This window comes from Sylvia atricapilla, chromosome 15 (genome assembly GCF_009819655.1).
Source record: "Sylvia atricapilla isolate bSylAtr1 chromosome 15, bSylAtr1.pri, whole genome shotgun sequence".
Classification (NCBI taxonomy): Eukaryota; Metazoa; Chordata; class Aves; order Passeriformes; family Sylviidae; genus Sylvia; species Sylvia atricapilla.
This window is the reverse complement of record NC_089154.1, coordinates 1,353,125-1,379,419: the sequence shown is the minus strand read 5'-3', so window position 1 is coordinate 1,379,419 and position 26,295 is coordinate 1,353,125. Positions and strand designations below refer to the sequence as shown.

General features: G+C 43.1%; 1 protein-coding gene across 1 annotated transcript; it reads left to right on the top strand.

Annotated features, from left to right (window-relative positions):
* Positions 1 to 1,549: 1,549 nt before the first annotated feature.
* On the top strand, positions 1,550 to 26,022 carry TECPR1 (tectonin beta-propeller repeat containing 1). The gene is made up of 25 exons (XM_066329688.1): positions 1,550 to 1,673; positions 4,476 to 4,708; positions 6,348 to 6,530; positions 7,030 to 7,152; positions 7,832 to 7,957; positions 9,444 to 9,618; positions 9,715 to 9,815; positions 11,164 to 11,265; positions 11,692 to 11,837; positions 12,659 to 13,173; positions 13,936 to 14,081; positions 15,027 to 15,182; positions 15,690 to 15,839; positions 16,451 to 16,608; positions 17,260 to 17,387; positions 17,495 to 17,597; positions 18,256 to 18,352; positions 18,730 to 18,809; positions 19,099 to 19,155; positions 20,623 to 20,797; positions 21,593 to 21,728; positions 22,012 to 22,104; positions 22,751 to 22,857; positions 23,313 to 23,432; positions 24,041 to 26,022. The coding sequence occupies exons 1-25, from the start codon at positions 1,550 to 1,552 to the stop codon at positions 24,233 to 24,235; spliced, it is 3,729 nt and encodes a 1,242-aa protein (XP_066185785.1). The 3' UTR covers positions 24,236 to 26,022.
* The last annotated feature ends 273 nt before the right edge of the window (positions 26,023 to 26,295 follow it).

Sequence of the window (26,295 nt, the reverse complement as noted above, 5' to 3'; positions counted from 1 at the left end):
TACAGGTGCAGCAGAGCCACTGACCTCACACAAGGCATGTGCTGCCACTGTTGTGGAGAGCACTTGTTTGGTTTCACATGTAATGTCCTCCTTAAAATAACCATGGAAAAACTGTACTGGTTGTAAATGACTTATTGTGCAAACCCCTCGGATATCCAGTCATTTATGCTGCCATCCTGTAAGATTACAGACTGTGGTTCAAAATCTAAACTGTGAAAAAAACCCACTGAATGCTCCATAAATTCTTCCAGAATCTAGTTCCCATGGAAAACAACTAAAATCTTGTTTCTACCTGCTAATAGTGGCCACGGGATTGAGTACAAATCAATTGTATCAGCAAAAATTGTGTGTTGAGGTAGGCCCCAGTCAGTGCAAGGGACCAAACCAGGGCAGTGAGTCAAGTGTCCTGGGGCTCAGCAGGAAACGACTCGGACGGATGACTGTCTCACACAGGAAACATTCTAGAGAATTTCATGTGTGCATCAACCCTCCAAACCACAACCCTCCACACACCAAAGCCATCTGAACTCAGAGCCCACAGGACAAGAGCAAGGCAAACATATTCTCCTTGACCAGCAACTAGAAACTCCTCAGGCAAGATTTACTACAGATCAGCCAGTTCCCTTTGAAAGAGGTCTGCGATGCTTTTTCAACTCCTGTACTGGTCTGCAAGATATATGAAAGACTGGGGTCCTTTTGGATCGGATATTTGATTGGACAGGCACGGGAGTGAGTCCTTGCCTACCTTGTTAGATTTTCTGTCTCACTTCAAAATGAGCTGGAATGTGATGGCAAACATTGAGATGTACAAGCCAACAGTTTCAAAGGGAGGTTATCATTTGTAGCAGGGCAAGTGTGTGATATCCTGCAATAAATGTTAAGCAGCACCTTTTTTGGGGCGTTTCCCAGGGAAGGAGGATTGTGACTGTGCTCCTACTGCGCTGCCACAGACTGTGACAGGAAAGGCCGCCTCCTTCCTTACACCTCAGGCAGGGCATTTCCTGAGCATCACAACTTCAGGCTAAGGCTGGTTTGCCTCACCGCAGCTGCAGCCTCCGCTCACCCCGGGCAGTGGGACAGAGGACGGGCTCTGCCCGCACGAGCCCCGTGCACAGAACCACAGCATCACAGAATGGTCAGGCTGGACGGGACCACAGCGGCTCATCCCTTCCTGCTCAGGGTCGTTCTAGAGCTCACGGCACACGATGGCATCCAGACAGCCCTCCAACATCTTCAGTGCGGGAAACTCCACTCCCCCCGGGCAATCTGTCCCAGTGCTCGGTCACTGCATAGGAAAGCTGTTCTTCCTCACGTACAGCAGAACGTCCTCTATCAGTTTCTGCCTGTTGTCTCTTGTTCTACTGCTCGGCACCACCGAGCAGAGCTTGGCCCCATCCTCTTGACGCCTCCCTTTCGGTATTTCTACACACGGGTGAGGTCCCCTCTTAGCCGTCTCTGCTCAGGGCCGAACAGGCCCTATCCTCAGAAGCCCGGCTCCGGTCCCTCGCTCGCCGCCCGTCCCCGGCCGTGACGCGCCGGGCCCCCGCCAATGGCGGCGGCGCTGTGGGCCGCTGTGGGCGCGGCGCTCCCCGCCGGCCGCGGCTCCGCGGGCCCGTCCTGCCGGGGCGCGGCGGCTCCTTCCGCCGGGAGCGGCGCCGGGCGGCGGGAGGCAGGTGAGGGGCGAGCCCGGGGCCGGGCCGGGCAGGGTGGGTGCAGGTGGGGCCCCTGCCGCCCTTGCCGGCGGCTGCAGCGCTGCGGGGAGCGGCGGCGGCGCCGCGGGGAGGTGGCGGCACCTCGGCGCAGCCCCCGGGAGGGCGTGCGGGGCGCCCGGGGCGTGTGGCGGCGCCGCCGGAGCCCGCGGGGAGCGCGGCTGTGCCCGGCCCGGGGCCGCCCCGAGCCGCCGCAGGCTCCGGAGCCCGGCCGGCCTCGGTGCCCGGCCGGGAGGGCCCGTGCGGAGCTGCCGGGCTGCGAGCGGCGGGTCCGTGCCTGGACGGCGGTACCGGAGCGCTCCCCGCTCCCTTCGTGTGACACGGAGCAGAAATGTATGTGTGTGTGCCTTGGAACACCGGGCCTGGGGTGGTTCACATCCTGCCGCTGCCACGGCCTGACAGGGGGGACAGGGCCCTGCTCTACCGGGAACATCACGGCTTTTATTATATGCAAGGAGTTGGGGTGTTTTTCTTGAATTCTGTAGCAATCAGCATTATGACAGGCCACTGATAATTTTAATTAACAATATGTTGTCTTCATTTAAGCATTTTAGTTGTATCCGAAATTACCTGGCTGAGCTGTGGGGTGAGGAATAATTCAGCAGATCAGACTTTTTTCCAGGCCCCTGAGAATACTTGACAACTTCTGCCTTCACTGAAAATCACATAAGCCAGCAGCACTGAGCATCCTTCAAAATTGGGCAATATCTGTCTTCATCTTCTGCAGCACAGCTACTGCAATGGGGCCTAAAGTGAAGTCTTAAAAGTTTACAATCCCAAATGCATTTGAGATTTTCCCATGATTCCCCAAACATTGTCTCAACAGTTCAGATGAAGGAACATATAGAAACTCTCACTTGTCTTGGCTGCCTTGAGTGTTTTAAACCAGTTGCATTAGTCTGAGTTATTTTAATTGTCCCATCTATGTTTTTCTTAACTTCATAATCCTTGGAACTTTTCATCACCTTTTCCCAGACTGTTCCAAGTACTTTTCTGCCTGCCTGGACTGTCATTCCAGGCCTTCATTTGTATCTTTGCCCATCTTTAAGAGACCCAAGCATCACTTTCCTTTGTTACCTGGCTAGGTGGTTGTCATTGCATAATCAGTAATGCTTCCTTTGCTCCAGACTCCCTAGCATTCTGGTTGCTTAGGTGCATAATATTTTATTCTGTTATAAACAGAAATTGCTTTGGAGAATTTTAAGTGCTTATACTGAAGGTCACAGCCTTTCTTTTCCCAGTGATACACACCAATTTTCACCTCCTCTTCACTTTGTTGCATTCCATTATTCCATGTTATGTCCTTCTATATCCTCCATTATAGGAGGATATAAAGAAGGTAAATGGCTGATCCAAGAGCAGACACAAAATCCCAGCAACAACAAGGGAAAAAACAGTCAAAACCAGAGGATTCATTTTAGCTATGCTACAGCTAATAGGAGAATTTTGTTTGTGACCTTCCCCTGGTATCACTCATTCTCTGCTGCTTTGTGTTTTCTTATCACTGTTACCTGTTCTTCACCTGTTGGATCCAGGGTTTTAGGTACTTAGCAGCAGCACTTCTAGGAAACACTTCTAGGATATATTCTCCCTGGGATCCCCTGGGAATCTGACACTTACCCAGCTGTGTGAGTTTCACCACTGCCATTCACATACACGGTGCAAGTCAGTGCCTCCACTTTTATCAGAAAGCAGGCAGGCCTCTCTCCTTAGGCTCTTGTATTAATAGCACAGTTGCCGTTTGACAACAAAGAAGCAGTGTTGCACACTGATTCCAAGCAAGAATTCCTCTTTCACTGTGTTGGATCTGAGTCCACTTTTCTACCTTTCCTTTCCCAGTTCCCTGCTGCAGAGTTAAAGGAGCTGAAGGCAAAGTTCAAAACATTCATCAGCAGTTCTGAGTGTCAAACATACAGAACAACCAAAATTTGACTGTTTTGATGGCACCTAGAAGTCAAGTGACAGAAATACATTGGACTTTCTTGACTTGTTAAAGACCGATGTCCTTTCAGGCACCTGCCTCACCCCTCAGAGGAGGGCAGGGCTGCAGTGCCCAGAAAATGACAGGTTATTATGTGATGGAACTGGAATGGAACTCAACCAGGTCTCTGCTGCCAAACCATGCTGTGTGTGTACTTAAATTCGTCACACCTACGTATAAAGATCCTGAAGTTGGATCTGATTCAAAATGCTTGAAAGAGGTTTCCTGGCAGAAGCAGATGATATGTCCATGGTCCAAAACCAGCTGTGTGTTTTTGGAGAAGCTCCCTTTCACACTCTTGCCTTTGTGCCTGTGTAGGCGTGTTGTTACATGGAGAGCAGGCTGAGGAGGAGGGTCAGGGGATATCAGGGCTCTGTGGAGCTGAGATGAGCAGGGTGTGTAGCACCACCAGTATCACCAGATCCTCAGAGTGGAGCTGCCTGCTATGAAATGGTCTGTGCTGCTTCCTCCAGGTTCAGAACTGACATCTGTCCCCAGCCTGCAAGAGCTGTCCTGTGTTTCTGAGCTCTTGTAGGATGGACAGTAGTGGGCTGGTAGAAAGGTCTTTCTAATGACTTTTCAGGGGCATCTGAGAGGTGTTGGCTGCACAGCTCTGACAAAGAGATCTGGCTGCCAGCTTTACACAGACTCTTCTTAAAATATCATCCCTTACATCTTTAATTAATTTGACTGATGATGGCTCAGAGCATGACTGATCTGCAGTAGGTTCAAGATCCATTTTTGTACCCATCATTCCCAGTAATAACCTCATTTTTGCCTTTCAGATATGGCTATGCCCAGTTCCCTTCTGTGGGCCGTTGACATTTTTGGGAGGGTTTACACTCTCTCCACTGTTGGCCAGTACTGGGAGCTCTGTAAGGACACACAGCTGGAGTTCAAACGGGTCTCTGCTGTCAAACAGTGCTGCTGGGGAATAGCCTGTGACCATCAAGTGTACACCTACGTGTTCTCAGGAGACGTTCCCATCAGATACCAGGAGGAAACCTATGAGAACCAGGTATGACAGGAACAGCCACTGCCCGGGCTGATGGCACAGCCTACATCAGCTGTCTCTGTGTGTTTTTCTTACAGGAGGATTGATCAGTTTCATTTGTTTTCATTTTTTATCAGGAACTTCTGAAGAGTGCATATGTGTGCCAAATACCAGGTTATTCTTGGAGTATTTAAATTCCCAAAGTAGTTACACTTCTCTGCTCCTAACAAAAGCAGTGCCAGTGTGAACTCCAGCCTGTTCTGTGTGAGCCATTTCAGACTGGAGCATTCACCCTTTTCACTGAGTGATTTCCATTTCTCCTTTCCTTAGCGACAAATACACAGTCCCCTTAAGAAAATGTCCCATGTAACTTCCAGGCAACAAAGATACATTATCAGAAATAGATTCTTCTTTAAAAAAATGCTACTTCTTAGTGTTACAAAGACTTCTCTATAAAGGCATAACTTTCCATTAAAATACAATGTTTCCAACCTTTTTGCATAAAGTGTTAAGGGGATCCTTTCTATTTAATGCACTTGAAAATAATGTCTTTAAAATAGGATTTTAAAGGAAATTTATCACATTTGATTTAAAGTTAACCAAAAGTTAATTGGGAGAGAAAATTGATGGATTTTCTTGAGCACATTTCTCTGATTTCTAATGGTCAATAGAATAAATATTCATGGGAAGAGACATTAACTTACCTGCATGGGCAAAAGTACAACAAATTAATTTTTTACATTATTTAATATTGATACAGCTTTTCAGCCATTTAAGAATGTTCCTCTTATTGTGTAAACATGTTGTTTAAAAATGCAAAATTTAAAAACTTCTGTTACTTTAAAACTCATTTTGTTTGTTCTAGGTAATGAAAAACGGAAAACAAAATACTAGAAAGCAGAAAAAAATACAAGAGCTAACAACGACAAAATTAAACTGAAGTAGTTTGCAGATAATGTGCAAGGCAATTTAGCCAGATTTCTAGTAACAGCAAATAATACTTTTTGTAAAAATTGTAGACATATTTTTGCACCACTCCTTTTCCACGTGCCCTAAAATGTAAGACAGTGTTACAGGACAGAGTTTGCCAGTATTTCTATAATGTGTAGGAGTGTGGGGGAAAAAAATGACAGTATTAGTGAAAATCCTTGTGTTATTGGTTCTGTAACTGATTCAAGGTAGACTAGGGAAAGAATATAACAAGATCTAGGAGACTTTTGCTGATGCAGTTCTCTTGACACCATTCCTGGCAGAGGCAGTGCTGTTTTTCTCGAGCAGACAAGAAATGAATAATCTTTCTCTGGGAGTGGATTAGCAATACCAAGGCCATCCATAGAGCATTACCCTAATGCTGCAGTGTCATGGTGCCATACATCACTAAAGAAAAAAACCCTGTGCCTGGTAAAATATAGCATCAGATGGTCCTATTTATGTAGCTGAAAATGACTTGGTTGGGATGAGCTCTGCAGTCAACCCTTCTTTGATACTTAAAAAAGCTTCCTCCAAAGGCTGTCAGGGAGGGGCTTATGAACACTTTCTAATTCACCCCAGGAATTTATTCCTCTTCTACTGCAGAAAAAAAGAAACATGTCATGACTCCCTGTAGATGTCCAATGAGATAAAGTGATCTCAAACAAAATACTTTATTTATTATTTCTGGCAGCGCTGGAATCCAGTTGGTGGCTTTTGTGAGAAATTACTGCCCAGTGACCGCTGGCAGTGGAGTGATGTGAGCGGGCTAAAACACCAGCAGCTTGATAGTTTCACACTGCCTTCACCACACTGGGAGTGGGAGTCTGACTGGTATGTGGATGAAAATATTGGAGGGGAACCAACAGAGAAAGGGGTAGGTGAACAATACCAAGAAGAGATCTTTTCTGGGAATCCTTACTGTGTAAAATGAAAGGAACTTTTATAGAAGTGTAAAAAAGTCTGTAAAAATAAAACTTGCCATAAATACTTCTTTCTGGGAAATAGCTCAAGTCTAATACAACAGAAGGAAGGATCTTGTTTGAAGGCTTTTGAAGTATATAGGAACTTCTATAGAAGCTTTATTCTTTTGATCAGGCCAGTAAATCCTGGCAACTGAATGCTATTGTTATTTAAGGTTTCTACTATGCAGAAAGTAAAAACGTTTTATTATGTCTTGTTTGTTCTGTGCGTATCATCCAGAGGAATTTGGGCATGATTCATAAATCATTCATGGAATTAGCTGATCTGTTAATCAGGACTCTAGAGACACACAGAGTGACTTGTGCTGTGACTCCTGTGCAGAATTGCTCTGAATTATGACTTCAAGCTTTCCCTTGATCCTGTTTTTCATACAAGAAAACCTCTGTTTGCAGGGCTGGACTTACGCCATAGACTTCCCCAGCACCTACACAAAGGATAAGAGATGGAATTCTTGTGTCAGACGCAGGAGATGGATCAGATACAGGAGATACAAATCACGGGACATTTGGGCAAAGGTTCTGGATCTCTTTGAAATATTAAATCAGCTGATTGTCTGAAATCAAGTGCATGGAAGTTAATTTTTTATTACTTCTCTGAAGGCTAGACTTCACTGAATTCTTTCACCTCCAACTTTCTATTCTTGTAAGCAGAAATGGAAGGCTGAGATTTTTCATAGAAACCTGTGGTTAAAAGGTTCCAAATATCACGGTGATGCAATTAGAGATGGATGCTCAGCTCCTTTGCAAATTTCAGATCAAGTTTTTAACTTCTTTTGGTTGTGTGACAAAGCACTCTCATTTGAGGTGGCACCTGCTTTGCATCGTTCACCAGGTTCCTTTATCACAGATATCCTTTATCTGTGGATAAATTTTAAACTGTTCTTCAATAATTGTTGCTCCATTTTAAGAACACAAACAATTATAATTTGCATTCTTCAGCTTTCCAATTCTGTATGCACTGTTCTGTGAGTAGAAGTTTCCTTTAGTTAGGGTGCAAAACACAGACCTCTCCCTGCTGCCTTGGCAGCGTTTCCCCTCTTGTGCATAGGAAGGCCTTGAATAAAAGGGAGAATCTCCATGCTCAGCCAGTCTAGGAAGAGATACATAACCAATCTGCAAGACACAAGTTATGCCACCAGCCAGGTCACCTGTTTGCCGTGTCTCCTGTCCTCAACCTTCCTTCCCTTTGCTCCAGATTGTGTCCCAGGATGAGCCAGACCAGCTGCCAGACCCCTTCAATGACATCTCGGTCGGCGGATGGGAGATCACGGACGAGCCTCTCGGCCGCCTGTCAGTGTGGGCAGTGTCTTTGCAAGGAAGGGTATGTGTGTGTTCCCTCAGGTTTCTAATGAAAGTTACTAGTGAACAGGAGTTAAATGCTTGTAAAGCAAGGCAGGGTTATGACTGTCTTCTATCGGTAAGGAAATGCACTGCTTGTACATCTGGCAGAGGATGAAAAGCTGCTTTGGGACTACATTACGTAACAACTTGTGTTGTAAATGGAAAGGCTTAGTACCTCTAGGGTTGTTGTCTTATGGAAGCCTCTCACCTCTATGAACAGGTGAATCTTAAAAACTTGGGCTGAGCAGTACCTTAAAAATGCCCAGAATGCTGACTGTGGTGCTGAGAACCAGGAGAAGAAGCCTTAAAACCTGAAAAACATTCTGGTGAAGCATTGAGCTGTGCCTTTGGGGTGGAGAGACAGGGATGATTCAAGAGTTTCCAAAATGGTTTTCAAAGACTTGCTGATTGGAAACTGGTCACCTCCACACATGGCAATGTAACATCCAGCTCTGAAATGTTGCCATTTTATTTTCTATTGAAAACTATATATCTTTGTTCTTGTTGTTGGTTTTAGTCCTCCCATGGGGTGTCCTCTTTTGCTCAGTGCTGTGAAGATTTGATCCTTGCTTTTCTTCCTTCATCCTTACAGCATGTATCTGATATTCTTTTGTGTCTAGACAGTTTCTGACTTGTGGTCTCACAGGGCAGAATCTAGTACTTTTAACAGACAGCCTGAGCTTTCAGTCACATCTCAGGCACTGCCTGGACAGGCAAGCAATCTTGGTTAAATTGTTTAGAATAAAACTCCTTATTCCTCATACTTTCTAGTAATATGTGACAAGCATCTCAGGCTACAGGCTTACTTGATTGCCACTGTAAAATGCTTTTACTTCCCAGGTGAAAGTCACTGGGGAGATAAAGTGTTCCTAAAAAGGAAGATTTTGCACTCAGCAGTCATGCTGTGGAGCACTTGTATGACTGCCACAGGATGCTTTCTATGTTTGACCTTTCTGTTTTGACTGTGATCTGCAGAAAATTGCACAGTCCAAGACTAGCAAATGGGTGGATGTCACCAAAGGTTGCACAGAGAATGGAATTTTCCCCCCATTTTTGGCAAGCTCTGTTCAGTGAAAGTGAGATCAGGCTGTCAGCTAACAGTAACATTTTTGTGTTATGTATTTGTTCACTCTTGGTTTATATAACATGCCCTGAAACACACTGAAGTGGTTTAAATGTTGAAATATATACAGAACTTGTAGCAATAGGTTACTGTACTCAATCCAGATGCAGTTCCATGATAAAAGCTGCTCTGTAGAACAACCTCCTCCCTTAGTACATAAGGAAATAGCTTCAACTGCATAATCAACATTAAAAAAACCAGCCTTTAAAGGTCAGAGTGCCATGCACTACATAAAACAATGTTGTTAAAGAAGAGCTGCTCTTTCCAGTTTGTCTTTACTCGTCTCAGTAGTTTCATTGTTGTAGTGATATTTTTTTGTTTTTGTTTTTTTAAACTTGTCTAGGTATGGTACAGAGAAAATGTCTGCCATCACAATCCAGAAGGTTCCACGTGGTCCTTAGTGACCACTCCTGGTGAAGTTGTACAGATCAGCTGTGGGCCCTATGACCTCCTTTGGGCAACTCTTTGGGAAGGGCAAGCTATTGTCAGAGAAGGAATTGATAGGAATAACCCTCAAGGTAAAGTTTGTTAAATTTGGCTGGAAACTCCTTTGATTTGCATAGTGTTGAATAAGAGACTAACCTGCAGTGCCTTCTGGGTTCTGTCTTTTGCAGGAATTTCCTGGAGTGTTGTGGAGTCTCCAAGCTCAGAAAATGGGATTATGCACGTCTCTGTGGGTGTTGATGTGGTGTGGTGTGTTACAAAGGATAGAAAAGTAAGAGGGCTCATGTTCTGCTTTTTTCTTCCCTTTCCCTGTCTGCTGCTCTCAAACAGGAGTGTAACCTGCAGAGGGAACATTGGTGATCTGGACTCTGTATCCCCATTATTTGGGGAATTCTAGTTCCCCTTCCTGTTATGGGATTGCTCTGTGGTTTGTGATAGTTGAGTTGAATTTAAGGAAGACCTTGCTTTTCTTTTGGAAGGAATTTTCTAAACCCAAGTCAGACAGATTTGGAAGGTGGGTGGGGTTTTTGGTGGGGAATGGATGGGGAGCCTCTTCTAAGGGATATTAAGCATCAAAACTGAAGTGACTCCTGTTTCCACAAGGGCTGAATTTCACATCAAAAGCAGCATGGGGAGTATTCTCATCTACACTTTGCTGCATGATGCTATTTTTTTATCTTCCTACTGCAACTGTTCCCTCTTTATCATCAGCCTTTTTATGTGGGGGTTTGGTATTTAATTAGGTGAGATTTCTCTTATGTGGATGTGTGATTACTTTCTTATTGGAGTTTTAACTTAGAGTGATGGAATGTCTTTGGTTGGAAGGGGCCCATAAGGATCACAGAGTCCCACTCCCTGTTCCTTCACACTGAATTCAAAGCCAGGCCTGAACTCTGTGCTTGTGCAGCAGTTCTGTTCAGTTTCTCTGCTCTAGTGAGTCACTACTTGTCAGCTGAGCCATGGTAACAGGCTGTGCCCAGCCTGCTCCATCTGCCAGATAAATCCACTGTAATCAATGGAGATAAGCTGGTGCATTTTCCTTCAGATCTGCCCCAGGGCAGTCAAGCATCCTGATTCAACCAAAAGCTTCTAAGAGAGCTGCTTGCTATGACTATATGGATATATGCTACATACAGAGGGAACTTCTTCCAGGTGCCCAGCCCACAGACACTTTCAGATTGGTAGTCAGATCTAAGGGGAGACAATTTAAAGAGCTCTACTGCTAAAGACATCCCCCTGACAGTTCCCTCTGGCAGCTCTGCTTCTAGGGCTTAAATGTGACACTATCTAGAAGCCCATTCAGAGTGATCAAAAATAACCTGCATGTTGATAGTAAGAAAAAGTATTTTTCCAACAGCATAAAAACTAACACTGTCACAGAAATTCCTACAAAAAAAAGTCTCCTTTTATGGCTTTTCTGGCTGCAGGTGGACACACAATGTAGGTACTGTTGGGAGAACTGTTTTATCTTTATCTGATAAAGAAAAATAATCAAGGAAGTAATTTAACTTCTTAAGACAATGTGGCAAGCCAGTATCAGAAATTAAGAGTAATTGACTGAAGAAACTAAATTCCTGCTAGAGCAGGAGAAAAACTTAGACTTTCTGTTGTTGTTGTAGGTGTGGTTTAGAAGAGGAGTGAACTCACATAATCCTTGTGGGACAAGCTGGATTGAAATGGTTGGAGAAATGATGATGGTAACTGTAGGCTTGAACAACCAGGTAAGAGAGCTGGGGAGCAGCTGAGAGGGTGTTTACATTCACCTCTAGAGGGGAATGTTACCTCCAAGCTTCCTTCTAGTGCAGGAGCTGTTCACACATGGTGAGGACTCTCAGCAGTGCCAGTAGGGCTGGGTGGACAAAGGAGCCCTGGGCTTAAACTGCTGGGAGAGAAAGTGGCTGAGTTCTGCAATTCTGCACCTGAAGGTGACAGCCAGCACATGTCCTGTGTGGCACAGGGAGGTGCAGACTGGTTTTGGTACAGAATTTTGTTCTGCATCTGCAGTGTCAGCATTAAGGAAGAACACAAAAGGAAAATGCTGTGTCCAGCAGTTTTCTGTGCTCAATTCTGCACCACTGCACCTTTTTTGTATCTGATATCTCCTGCATTCCAAACCACTTCCTTCACCAAGCCCATTCCCTCCCTAGGTCTGGGGAATCGGCTGCGATGACAGAGCGATTTATTTTCGTCAAGGTGTCACACCAAGTGAGCTCAGTGGGAAGACATGGAAGGCAATTGTGTCTGGCAGAGAGAGTGACAGATCCCACACTGGGAGCTCAACAAGTCTGCTCAGGTACTTCATGAAATACCTGCTCAAGACTTTGTACAGCGAGGGTTTCAAAGCTAGGAGATAGTTCTTTACATTCAAGGCGTACAGAGAAGGAGGAGTGGGGAACACATCTCTAATTGTTATGTATCCCAAAAGGCATTTGCATTTTTGCCATTAAAATTAACAGTAGGCAGTAGTTGTTGCACTCAGAGAAGAATCTGAAGCTCCCACATTGGAATTCACTGCATGCCTGCAGTAAAGCATGTTGCTCTGGGCTTTACTATCACCATCTGGAACTAGTCACTAATAAGAGAAGATGTTGTTTATGAAAGGAGTGTCAACTCCACTCAGGAATTATTCTTCCTGAGTGTTAGTGTATGTTTCTTTTCCTAGGGAGGTTAAATCAGTTACTTGTCCTGCCTGCTGGCCTCTGGGCTGTACCACACATGCCAGTGGATCTGACTTGTTTGAGCCAGAGTGTGTGCTGAGAAGTTCCCTTCAGCAAACACAAATCATGAAGTTAATAATGGGCTTTAAAAAAATCCTATTTGTTATTTTGTATTCAGAAAATGGGATGTGTTTTCCTGAGAGTTGTAGGCAGCTTACACAACCAATTGTTTGAAAAGATCAGTAAAATTCCTTCCTGTGTTTCAGATTTACTAGACCAGTTTGCCAGATTTGTGTTGGACTCTTGGCTGTGGTGATAGAATTTGACATTTAAAAGAGAGGTCTACTGTTTCTCTCCTGCAGTGAAACACTAAGTCAGTCGCTGCGTGTCTGCAATCTAAGGCCTGTGCTGATTTACAATGCTTTGGATGATAATTAATTATCTATTTGTCCTTCAGTGCTGGCTGTTTCTTTACTGATGATATTCAGAACCAAACAAGCGCGGTCATTCAGGGTGATGCAGATCCTTCCTCTGATACAGAGCTCCCCGGCGTGCCCACAAGCCCTGCCAGCACTGCCCTGCAGGGAGCTGCAGCTGCTGGGAATGGCCCAGCCAGCCAGGCTGAAACATCTGCACAGCTCACTCTGGATCCTCTGCACTCTGAGCAAGGAGAAGCCACTGCTGCTTCAGCTAGTAATGAGAAAGATAACCTTGAAATGAATAAATCTCCTGGAAACACAAATCCTGCAGAACTGCCGTGGATAAACATTGACTTGAAGGAGGCTCAGAAGCATCCAGTGCTCTCTGTCAGCAGCTTTGCAGACACATCCAGCCTTTCTTCCCTGGGCGCCTTCTCGGTGGGAGCTGAAGACCAGTACGGAGCCGATGAGCACCCACTGTGGGCCTGGGTGTCTGGGGGAGGCTGTCTGGTAGACCTGCACAGCCCACTGAAGTGGTTCACTGCTCCATCAGGTACTGGCCATCACCACAGCACACCCCAGTTCCACTCAGCTCAATATGCTCTTTAGGAAAAATTTTGGGGTCGTTTTTTTTTTTTTTTTTCCTGAGCAAAGCCATGGTGCAAAACTTGTGCTAACCCACTTTCTCTTACTGCAGTTTGTTAATAGGTTCATGTCTGAGCATAATGCTGCAGTATTAGCTGTATTAGAACATTTTGGGCTTGAGATAAATAAATGTAAAAGTGGTATTTTCTCTTGAGTTCCTGTAACAATTTTGTAAAGCAATCTGTGCTGGATCTACATCTCATTTTTAATTGTATTGAACTGCAGCTTCAGGCAAAACATGTTATATCACTGAGCAGTAACAGGAAGGAGTAAAAAGGGCTATCTTGGGAGGTGCAGATGCTGGCAATAACTGCCTCACTCTGCCATTCCTACTGAAATGAGTAAAATAAACCATGAACTGTGGCATCTCAGTATTTACCAGTCTAACTCATGATGCAGTATATTATCTAATTATCTTGCAGTTCAGTCACAAAACTCTCATTTTTACAAGGTTATGGCTTTAAAAGCTTCCATATAATGATCTTGTGATCTTATTTCTATACATCATTTATAAAGTTTGGCTGTAATGCATTGATTCCAAATTACAATCATTATAAAAATGGTGTTAGACCAGGGTGATCCAGTCTGGGGTTCAAAGGAGTAGTGTTTTACCTTTCACAGAACTGAACTCAAAGCTCAATGGAGTTTATTGGGTTTGGTTCTGTCCCAGGTTTGTCATCATCTGTGCAGTCTCTGTCCCTGTCCATCACTCCTGCACAGACAGCAGCGTGGAGGAAGCAGATTTTTCAGCAGCTCAGTGAAAGGACAAAGCGGGAACTGGAGAATTTCAGACACTATGAGCAGGCTATTGAGCAGGTAAGCAGTGAGGATTCCTCTCTTCTCTTCTGAACACACCTGGGAATCAATAATACATTTCTGACATACTGATTTGAGCTTACTGTCAGCTTTATATTCTTGCCCTTATTTCTGTCTATGACAACTTTCCTGGATTATTAATGTCTGGGCTCCCTGTGGGAAATTATCAGCTTGTCAAACACGGAGCAGCATATTCATCTAAAAGCATTATCAGATAGTTTTATTTAGGAAGAAACAAAGGATTGGTCAGCATTATTTGGGTACTGTGAGACCTCAAATCCTCAGAGAAATGGTTGCAACAGCAGAATGTTGTATGAATTATTTCACCACGAGATGAGGCATCTTAATTGAAACAGTGACTCAAGTAGGTGAGCTTCCCTCTCTGTGGCCATTAGGACTAATTTAACTTGCGTAAATACAAGATGCAAACGTCAATGGCAGCACATAAATAGCAGCATTTTTGTTTGATGTTCCCTTTGTTATGACACTCTGGCTTTTTTCAGATTCATTCATATTTTTGGTCCCTTCACTGCTAATTGCCAAATGACATCTGGAATTATTTGATTAAAAGCACTTGGAGTCCAGGGGTTTAATGAAGTTTAAAAAAATTATGTCCAAAGCCTTTAAACTCCAAACAGAGATTGTGTTATAACAGGAGCAAACTTGAGTCAATTACTACCTGTGTGCTACTGCATTCTTGCAGGGAAAAATGTGACTACTGTTGTACATGTGCTACTTCAGTAGCTTTTTATCCACTTTTGTGAGTTTTCATACTCTGGTATACACTGTATGGGAATGTGTGACACAGGTGTATGAATGCATGATGAGGTGTGATACAGATTAACCTGCAGCAGAGACAACTTGTGGTCACAAAAACAGCATTTGGGAGAAAGAAAAGGAGTCATGCAGTTTCTTTACTCCTGTAATCTTGTGTTTGCCTTGCAGTCAGTTTGGGTTAAAACTGGAGCCTTGCAGTGGTGGAGGAACTGGAAGCCTCATAAGTGGATGGACGTTCGAGTTGCACTGGAGCAGTTCACTGGGAGCGATGGGATGCGTGACAGCATCCTGTTCATCTATTACATGTACCATGAGGAGAAAAAGGTGTGCTCAGCTGCAGACCCCTGGGAGAGCTGCTTCTGGCAAAGGGAAGCCTCTGAAAGGGAAACAGTTTCTTTAAAGGAGGCAAATTATGGCACGCTACTGTTCTGAGGTTTGGGAGCCAATTCAAAGGTAACGCCAGGTACCAGCAAACTACAGGCTTTTCTGAGCTCTGTTAATGCTGTGTCAGAAATACCCAATCACAAACCACTCACATTGCTTAAACCATCAGTTCTGCACTAATTAAGAATTCTTCTGGAAGTTCAAAGTGTTCTTGATTGTGAAGAGCCCAGCTTAGCTGAACAGGGTCTTCCCAAGTAGGGTTAATGCCTGTAGGTAATAGGAATCAGGGGTAGGACAAGGCTGGAAATTGAGTCCCATTCCCTCTGTGCCAAGAATTGATTCTTTGCTGTCCTTGGCAGGAATGCCTTGTTTGTAGACCTGAAGTGCAAAAATGCTGGCTCTGGAAGGTTTGCTTTAGTCACAGAGTTTTTTTTTCTCTTGTCTTAGTACATCCATGTGTTCCTGAATGAAGTGACCATTATAGTTGAAGTGCTGAATGAAGCCAAGCACTCCTTTGCACTGTACACACCTGAGAGGACGAAGCAGCGATGGCCAATCCGCCTGGCAGCCGCAACAGAGCAAGAAATGCATGACTGGGTAATTCTGGGCATCTCTCATTTCAATATCTGCAATAAAACATAGAAGCCAGTCTCTGAAATGTCAGCATTACATTTAAACTCCTGAGGCTACTCATCTGGTTTTTAAGTTTAGGTATCATCTGATCAAACTTATTTAGAGGCAGCTGAGGCTTGTTATCTCCTCTGCATGCTTTCTGGTGCTGCAGTTATCTAAGCAACACAAATACTGCTTTTCATTCTCTTCCTGTCTCTGGATATAGATCAGGGTAGGAATGAGTTAGGGAATTAAGTTATTGTGTTCGTCTGCATTGGTAGAAGAACCATTCTCTGTCGTCATTGCTGCAGAGAGTCTTTTGTACAGGCAGACAGGCTTAGATACACTGGCCAGGGGGCAAACCTGGGAGATGCTTCATCCTGATCAGTTCCTGCAAACCACAGCAGTTCCAGTGGTTGTGTAATAATTTCTGAACCACTGAATTCTAGTGCCTTTTGAGACAAAGCTGCAAATTCACTTTGCTGATTTGCAAGAACATGCAAAGGTAAAATTTTGTTTTACTGAGTACTGAGCATCTCTATGGGAATTTTTGTTCTCGCTGTAAATGGAAGCTTTTTTTGCTTCTTGTTTTGTAGCTGTCTTTGCTGAACATGTCTTGCTGTGAAAGCAGACGGATTCAAGGCCCTCCTTCTCACCATGCCATTTGGTCAGTTACTTGTAAAGGAGACATCTTTGTTAGTGAGCCAAGTCCTGAGCTGGAGGCCGGACCCCAGCTGATGCCGTGTGATCAAATGTAAGAGGCTTCTGAAGCTGTTCTTTCTGCATGGGCTGCCATCCAACTGACAGAAAGTCTGTCAGTTCAGTGGCTTTCATGGGCTCTTGGAGTGTGTAGTACACTGCAGATGTCTCGCTGACAGGGTTAATGGCTGCCTTCCTACTCCTGATTGCACGTGAAGAAATTCACCAAATCGTATTTTAATTCTTAGATGCTGGAGATATCCTTGTGATTTCAAAAGCCTTTCTCACTGAGATCCCATTTTTTGTTACTGCATCTTTAATGTCGTGAGAGATAGCCTAAAGTGAAAGTAAATCTAATTGCTGTAATTGGAATATAACTTGAGCTTTCAGTTTTATTTGAGTCAAGAAATCTGAAATTGTCAGTCCTCCACAGACACTGCAGTCCAGGAGCAGTTTCTCGACAGTTTTTATGACAACTGTGACAACACGGTGCTGCAAACCCCTCGAGCAGAACAAGCCCATCTGCTTTTTGGTAGCTGTTCAGAGGGAAATGCTTTCAGCTGGCAGCTGCTTTCACTTCCAGGTTGCACAGTGGTCAGACGAGTGAGCAGAGAAGGTTGCCTGTCCTGAAGATGGCTGGGTTGTGGGTGGGGAAAGCACACATTCCTGAAGGATGTGGTGCTGAGTACAGTCCTTTCCCTGGCAGGTTCTGGCGGCAGGTGGGCGGCCACCTGCGGCTGATAGAGAGCAACAGCCGGGGCGTGGTGTGGGGCATCGGCTGCGACCACACTGCCTGGGTTCACACCGGAGGGCATGGAGGCGGCTTCATCCAAGGTACAGCCTGCCACTGAGAAACACCGTCATCAGGAGCTGCTGGAATTTAAAATGTACTGTCTACAGGTTTTGGCTTTACTTTATTCCACATTGTTTATTCCTCACAGGACTGGCCAGTAGTGCTGATAACATTTATACACAGTCAGATGTGAAATGTGTTTACATCTATGAGAACCAACGGTGGAACCCTGTCACTGGATACAGCAGCAGGTTATTTACTCAATTTATTACATTTATTTACCTTAATACTACTACTGTCCAATGAAACAAGGGCTTCTGTTTGGAAGAGTTATTACACTTACTCCATCTTCAGTCTCCTCCAACATTTATAGTCAACCTGTGATAGAAGGAGCAGTGTTTCTCAGTTTTCTAATTTGTAATTATCCATTCAAAACGTCATTATGGCAAAACCTTACAGATTTGTGCTTTGTGATTGCACAAAGTGTGCCTACGTGCAGTTTCTGTCATTATTACAGCCAGGCAGAAAAGTTATTAGGATCTACATATTCCTATATATATTTTACTAAATACATTGGGTCCTTAAATAGTATATTTGAGCAAAAGTATTGGAAAATACATATCCACATATATGGGATTCATAGTCTAGTTTTAAATGGTAGTGAGGAATATCACTCTACAGAAAAACATTTACATGGTCCTCAAGTTTGGTATAATTGGAAGCAATTGTACAGATTCTTTCCCACTATCCTCATCACTCACATGATATTTCTAAAGACAGAGGTTAATAATGGCAGTGTTTTGTGTGTGAAAGCAAGAAGTGCCATAAAAAAAGCTTTTCTTCCCTTGCCTTTTAAACTCTCTGTTATAAATGACCTTGCATTCCTTGTGCACTGTTCCATCACCACAGGGGTCTGCCCACAGACAGATACATGTGGAGTGATGCCTCTGGCCTGCAGGAATGTACAAAGACCAACACCAAGCCTCCTTCTCCACAATGGTCTTGGGTAAGTTTTGTCTTACAAATATTTTACAAAGAAGTCCAGGCTTAGCAAGTCGGATACATGACTTACGTTCAAGGGGCACAGATTTTTCTTCTGGGATTTGTTGTAATATTTAATCTTGTTTTCCCCATTCATAACTAGCAATAATCTTCCATAGTCAAAAGGATGTTAACCATTGAGTGGGGATTTTTGTTTAATATTACTTAGATCCTTTTCAGCTGAATTAAAAAGATTTGGGAACTTCTCTGTATGTATTTAAAGTATTAGAAGGTTTCTAGCAAGTCATTGCTCTCCACCAAAAGGTGGAAGCAAACAAAAGAAGAGGTGCTTATGATACATTAGGAGTTGATTGTTGTTCCAGTGTCCCCGTTTGCCCACAGGTCTCCGACTGGTACATCGACTTCAGCCCGGCGGGTGGCACAGACAGGGAGGGCTGGCAGTATGCAGCTGACTTCCCAGCGTAAGGAAACACCTCTTCCACCAAATCCCAGACTCCAGTTCTCACTCCTTCTCATTCTGGTTTGCACATTAACTGCCCTTTGACAGGGACATGACACTGCCTCATTTCCTCCCTTTTTGTGGGCACGCGAGTATTTGCAGGGAGGGAGGGCAGCAAGGTGAACCTGGCAAACTGTCACTTGAAGAATTTTTAAATCAGCAGGGGTGCCTGGTGGGCAGATGGAGGCAGTGCTGTCAGGCTGGAGATGCTCTGACATCCTCATAAACATTGTTTCCATCTGTTTTGGTAGGTCCTACCATGGCCACAAGACAATTAAAGACTTTGTCCGACGGAGGCGCTGGGCAAGGTGAGGAACCTCAACATAAATAAGTTTTGAACTTGAATGCTAATTGCTCACTAAGTCTACTTTAGCTGTGAGGTGAAAAGTCTTGTCACCTCATTAACAGAAGAAAAAGTAAAGAAACCTGAAATAAATAACCCAGCAGAGAAACTGATGACCTTTAGCATTATGCCTCTAATTGTAAGTCTCTATGAGTAGTTACCCTATTGGATGTTGTGGGATCTGTAGATAAAAGTCAGACAGTTCTTCTCTGTATCTGATTTTTCTTATGTAAATGATTAAGGAGTAGTAGACACTGGGTAAATCAGTACATATTAAGTCACTTGTAACTGCTGGTAATAGGCCTTTTATATTAATACATTAACTTATGAATTCCACATACTCGGTGCTGGGCCACAGACAGTCCAGCCTTATTTCACTCAGAAGAAATGTCCAGGGGGAACCCAGAAAAGAGGAAACTGCCTCTGTATTCTATTTAAGCTGGGGAAGTCTGTGTGTTCCCTGTTTCTCCAACTTTTCTCTGCTTTCTACACTAGGGCATCTAATAGCTGTGCTTATTAATTGCTATGAACTTAGACACTGCTGGGGTGGGTTTGATATTGATGCTACAAAGTAGCATTTAGCTCCTTATACAAAAAGCTTTGAAGTGAGGTTCTGAAGCATCAAAAGTGTTATTTCACGATATGCAGAAAAACAAACCCAGTAAATAAAATGGTGACTTGAAATAGATTACTTGAGAAATACCCTCTAGTCTAAACACTTCCTCCTGTTTTAACTACCAATTGAAAATTGAAAACAAATAGGGAACTGCTCAGGGTTGGATCTGTTTTTTCAGAACTGGAAAACAGAAGAATGTCCTGATGTTTTTTAGGACATTCATCATACACAAAATTATTGTGGTGATGATAGAGTCTAACATAATTTCCCTGATCAACAGCACTACTTCAGTGCAATTTCCACAGAAAAGGTACACAAAAGTCCCAGCATGACTTACCAAGTCTGTCATTTAGAGCTGCTTTACCCCTGCCTACCTCAAGATGCTACGTAACCTTTTTAACAGACCAACCAAAACAGAATTGTGAAGTTATTCCTTTAACCAAGACAGAGGAAGGAATGAGCTGGGTATGAAGTTGTCTCTGCAATTTATTATCTTGCTGTTGCCCAGTCTGAGAGAGCTATAGAGCAGTGTAGTACCAATTGGGTGGTCTGGGTTTTACAAAGTAACTTAAAAAATCCCCCAAACAACAGAACCTTTGAGAAATCAGTATTTGTTTAAATTTCAAAACTTGATAACTTGATGCAAAACACGACTGATCGTTAAAAACCTCTTTCAAATTAAAAATACTAATATTTAATGAAAAGCACTGCCTGATGAAAAGACTTTAGGAGTGGAAGTCAACAATAGACTGGGAAACCAATTCAGCTGTAGGAAGTATATACACTTCTGACAGGTTTGGGTTTTTTCTGCTTCAGGAAATGTAAGATAGTCACCAACGGGCCATGGCTGGAAGTGCCTCCTGTCACCCTGTGGGACATCTCCATAATTCCCAGTTCAGATGCAGATGATGAAGAAGCAGTAGCACTGTGGGCAATCAGTGACAAAGGAGACGTGCTCTGCAGACTTGGAGTGACACAGCAAAATCCAGCTGTAAGGCTCCCTGTTTGTTTTTACTGCTTATTGATGTGTTTATTGTAATATGCAAGTACATGCAATCACACAGGGCCCTTTCTCAAAGCACCTTGTTATTTTCCATCCCTTTGTGTCCCAGGTTTGGAAGTCCCTGTCCATCAGCTGTAGCACAGTTTGCTGCCCACATCCCTCATAATAGTGCTTCTCTTGCATAATCTACCTGAGCTTGTGCCACTTCACCTGCAGGAGCCTCTCTCAGCTCCTGGCCATGTCCTCATGAAGCATTTTACTTCCACTTTCCACACTGGCAGCTTAGTTTTTCTTGTTTTGTTTGTTTGTTGAAATTGTTGGCACCAGATGTATCCCCCTTAAAGGAATTGCTGAGGAATAGACCGTGTGAAGCATCGTCCCAGTCCAGTGCCTCTTGGTACCAGTAGGATAAAACCCAGGAAAAACATCAGAAAATACTTTAACAGAATTTGGAGAAAAATCACAAGAAATTGAAAAATATTTAAGAATTTTTTTTCCTTCCTGATCTGTAAGGCAGTGCAGCAGTGAGAACTGAAATACTGTGTCTGGAATCTGAAATCCCATATCAGTTGATTTTTGTGAGGAATTAAAAAAAAAGAAGGCTCTAGTCCAGCTGTTCAGAGACATGTAGATGCCTAAAGTGCAATGATTTTATTAGAAAAGGCCCTTCATTGTCCAACTTACTTATACTCAAAGAGTTATATATGCAAATATCTTTGCGGATCAGCAACCTCGTTTCTGTTTTAACCACTACTTCACACTTCACCTCCCATGATTTGTTAGGGAACATCCTGGCTGCATGTGGGAACAGATCAGCCCTTCATTTCCATCTCCATTGGAGCATTTTACCAAGTGTGGGCTATTGCTAGAGATGGTTCTGCCTTCTACCGGGGTTCTGTGTCTCCAAACAAACCTGCAGGTAAGAACTTCTTCTTTATCTTTGGCTCTACTCCACTTCATGTCTGAAAAAGTCCCATCTGTTTCCCAGAGGCCTTTCCCATGGTTGTGCAAAACAGTGCATACAAATAATACAATAATTATAGCAGAATATTTGCTGTTCATTTGTAAAAAAACCATCTGTTAAAATATATGAAGTGTGATGTCATTCACAGCTTTCCTGCACAGCAGTATATTTCAGCTGCAGACATTTCCATGCTTATTTCTATTTTTTCAATGCTTAACTCAAGACTTGTGACCTTTAGGTGACTGTTGGTACCATATCCCTTCACCTCAAAAACAGAAGTTAAAGCAAGTCTCAGTGGGACGAACGTCTGTGTTTGTCTTGGATAAAAATGGTAAGGATTTAAAAAACTGTAAGTCAGTGCTACAAAAGGTACATTAGTCTATACCAGACTGATTTAAAAAGGAGAGGCTAGGTTAGAACTGGACAGATGATTACTGGTGCTCCAAAGAGAGTAATATTGCATACTGAAGGATCTGGAGCAGCAGTGCACTTAAGCACTGCTTCTGAAGGCTTGGTTGTTGTTACTCTGATAGTGCCCTGGGTAACAACAACTCAGCATCTGTGCTCTGTGGGGAAGACACAGATGATTGTCAGAGCACTGCATGGCTGGGTTTTGTCTGGAATCCTGCTCCAAACCAGATAAATCATGTACCTTTTGTACAGGAAACAAGCCTTTAACACCAGATTCACAAAGCTTCATCTCATTTGCTTTTGTTTTCTAGTGCATAGTTCCTTATATGAACACTTTTCCCCAAGAAGTTCTACAAAACAGAGTATTTGCTATTTTTTATAAACAGTAACTACAGAAATACAAACTCCAAAGTGGGAACTTCATTTTGTCCATTTTTGTAACCCATTAGCCAAAACCGCATTTCCCCATAATGCAGAAAGAATTAATTTCTCATTTAGGTTGTTTGTAGCACTTCAGACAAACAAACAGCCATGCTGGGCTGTAACCAGCACTCCTTGTTTTACAGGCAATCTTTGGTACAGGCAGGGGATCACACCCAGCTACCCTCAAGGATCTACCTGGGATCATGTTTCAAATAATATCCGTAAAATGTCTGTAGGGCCCCTGGACCAGGTGTGTATTAAGCTTCCTTGTATCTCAGTTTATTAAAAATTATGTAGAACATACTTTAGTAATGAAGTGTTCTTCAGCCATAGTTTTGTTTGACTTCATTGCATAAAATGTTGGTCTAAATGCTAGAATCTGATAGCAAGAGAAAAAAATCATACCAATGAAATAGTGATACAGCCAAGCCCTCTGCTGCAGAAAGCCTCATTAATTTTTTTTTCCTTTTTTTTTAAGAAGGCTATATATTTTAACAAGGCCTTTTATATATTTAATCTCTTTCCTGTCAAGTCTTATCTGGCAATGTTTTAATTATAACACAGCTCTAGAGTTTGTTTGAGTGTCTCTCTGCCTAAATTAAATCATTTTTAGCCTATTGAAGAACAAGACTGAGTTTTGAGAGGGGTCAGATTACACATGTGGGAAGAGCAGCACATTTTACTGCCTCTCTCTGCTTCCTTGAGGTGTGGGTGATAGCTGACAAAGTGCAGGGCAGCCACAGCCTGAGCTGTGGGACCGTCTGCCACCGGACTGGTGTCCAGCCCCTGGAACCTAAAGGCCTCTCCTGGGATTATGGAATTGGGGTAAGTGCTGAGGGCACAGAGCTGCCTAAGTTACACATCCCAATGTCTATGGGCTCCAGCTGGCCAGCACTGGCAATCTTGGATAGACCTGCAGGAAACTGACATCTTCCTTCAGGTTTAGGTTCCTTTTTGAAGTTATTATAAAGGGCTGTGCAATCATAACTGGGAAGTTATTTGCATTTGATAAGTGTTCATTTTAAATGGGTAATTTAATAGTTACAATGGAAAAACTAGTGGAGTAAGAGCCATTTTAAAAAAAGTGTATTCCTTCCTGGTCTGCACATGATTATTCCTCATTGTTGTACCCTGTAATATTTTAATGTTTTGAGAAAGGCCATTTCAAGGTTTTGCCATCTTTTAAGCTGGTGGAATATCTGCCTGCAGTGGCTCTATTATGAATGCTTGACCCTACTAATCTCAATTCCCTGTAATAAAAAACAATCCTCAAGTTTACCACCACTGTAACTCCCTGTCAGGGAGGCCTTTGTTCTAATTCACCCCAGAGCAGGATTACTTTCCTCATGAACAAACAGTGCACATAAAGCACCCCATCACGTACAGCACTGACAGGGTGATGTTTCTTTCCTTCCTGTATCCCTTTTTCCCAGGGTGGGTGGGAGCACATCACAGTCAGAGGAAATGCAACAGAAGCATCTCGGGGTGCTGGGCCTGACACCGCCGAGGAGAACCCGGCAGCATCGAAGGAGGGAGATGAGGAGAGTAAAGGGAAAACAGAACACTCCAAGACCCCTCTGATGGTCAGTGAAAGTCAAGAATTGGACAGAAATTCTGTTAACTGTTAAATTGTTGCAATCTTCGGGTTGCTAACCAGCAGTAGACAATAGTTTAAAAAGAAATAGATGTCTACTGCTTGGAGAGAAAAACATGACATTTTTGTGCTACTAATATGTTTGACTGAACTGGACTTTGCAATGGGGTATTTTAAGTACTGAATCCTTCTAATGCATCTTGTGTAAATGTGACTTGATAGAGTTCATAGTTTTGTCAAAGCAGGCAAGGTTTTCAACCACAATGTATTTCTGACCCTTAATCATAGCTGCTAGACACCATACAACTGTGAATATCTGCACCGATGATCACTGCATTTACTTTTTTTTATGCTCCCTACATTTCTCTCATGTTCACACATCTTGCACACCGTCCTTGAGATTCATCTTTGAGCACAGATGAAGGTGTTTCAGCTGGAATGAACTGCAGGCAAACACAGCTGGTCCTGTTTGTAGAGGCCCTTACACAGGCACAGAGCTCTGCTCATGGGAGGGCTCCGTGTGTAAGGACTGACTTCGGTCAGGTTGTTCCTGCTCCCATCAGCAAAATCAAATTCTGTACAGCTCTGTTTAGGCTGCAGGTAGCAGGAAGGGCCAATTTTTGCTGTCTTTGCTCCCAGTGAGCTATGTGTTAATCAGGCAGCAGAAGCCCTGGTTTCAGGGAGCCACTGGAGAGCCCAGTCCTGGTCAGCTGGGCTCAGCGATGTCTCGCTCTGAACTGTCACTGCAGGTGCTGGGAAATTGTGTTCTGTCTTCAGCTGAACTGAAACTGGGATAATTGAGGTACACAGACGCCTACCTAGGGAGGCTGGAAGGCACGAGACTCTGGAGGCTCTGCTCCAGATCATTGCAAATTATGTTTTCATACTGCACAAGTCAAGGGAAGGTCTTAAACTCTGACTTGACAGTGGTAGGAATGCTAAACAACCTTACTGAGAGCGGTGGAGTTTGCCAGTGTACACTGATGGCAGTTCAGAATGAAGCTCTGCTCTTCATTTTGAGTGATTTATTCATCCCTTTTTCCAACATGAAACCACTTTCCATTCGCAAAAAAAGCTTTTATTCCTGACTTATTTCTTGCAATTGGACAGTTTACATTCATTTCTCCTCTCTGTGTGTGACTGTATATGAAGCTATTTTTATATGATGAGCAGTTTGGTGTGGTCTCAGTACTGTATTTGTAGAAGTAAAACTTATGTTTGCACGTATTTAAGGAACATATTTGGTATTTAATGCCAAGGAAAGCACTGTTTCCAAGTCCAAATGTGAATGAAGATTGAAGATGCTTTACTGTTAAAAGAAGAACCTGTTGATCTTTCCAGTATGTGATTAGAGATTTCTGGTTTATACATTGTGGGAGAACCATAAATAATGTGTTGCATTAATAGGTTTTGCATACCTTGCACAGTATCTTGTCCAAATAAATAACTTTATTACATGTATTTTTAGAGAATTATTAGGATTGTATTTTTTTGTATCAAGATTTTTCCTTTTAATAGTCAGTGTTTACATCTCCAACAATCAACCTGATTGCATACAATAAGCTTTATAATGTACCTTTGCATTTTTCCCTCCATTGCCAAGTTTCACTTACTTTACTGTAAAAAACTGGGTTTAAGTGAAAAAAAAGATAAGTTATAAGTTGTTTATGTTTGAGTACTAAGTATTTGCCTTCTAAAATATTATTTAGAAAATTATTTAATTTAAAAATATAATGTCATTGTCGTGGCTAGTTAAAATATGGAAAAGTGACTTTAAACTGAAGCAATTTTGAAAAATAAAAGTAATTTATCAGAAAAAAATGCTTCTTGCAAAATCCCTTTTGGCATGTCCAAGAATACAGCACCTTGTAGCAAAGTACCACTGTGTTACCAGCAGCTGTAATTCCATAGATGCCTGTGTCCAGAGCCTGACTGTGCCTCAGGGATGGCAGTGTTCAGAGAGGGGGTAACTTTCACCTGCCTCCTTGGCTGCTGTATTTACAGCTCGATATGATGTGCCATTTTGGCCTTAATATTTGAAATGCCTCTCATTGCAGAAAGTCAAAAATACACTGCCCAGGCATTAAATTCTGT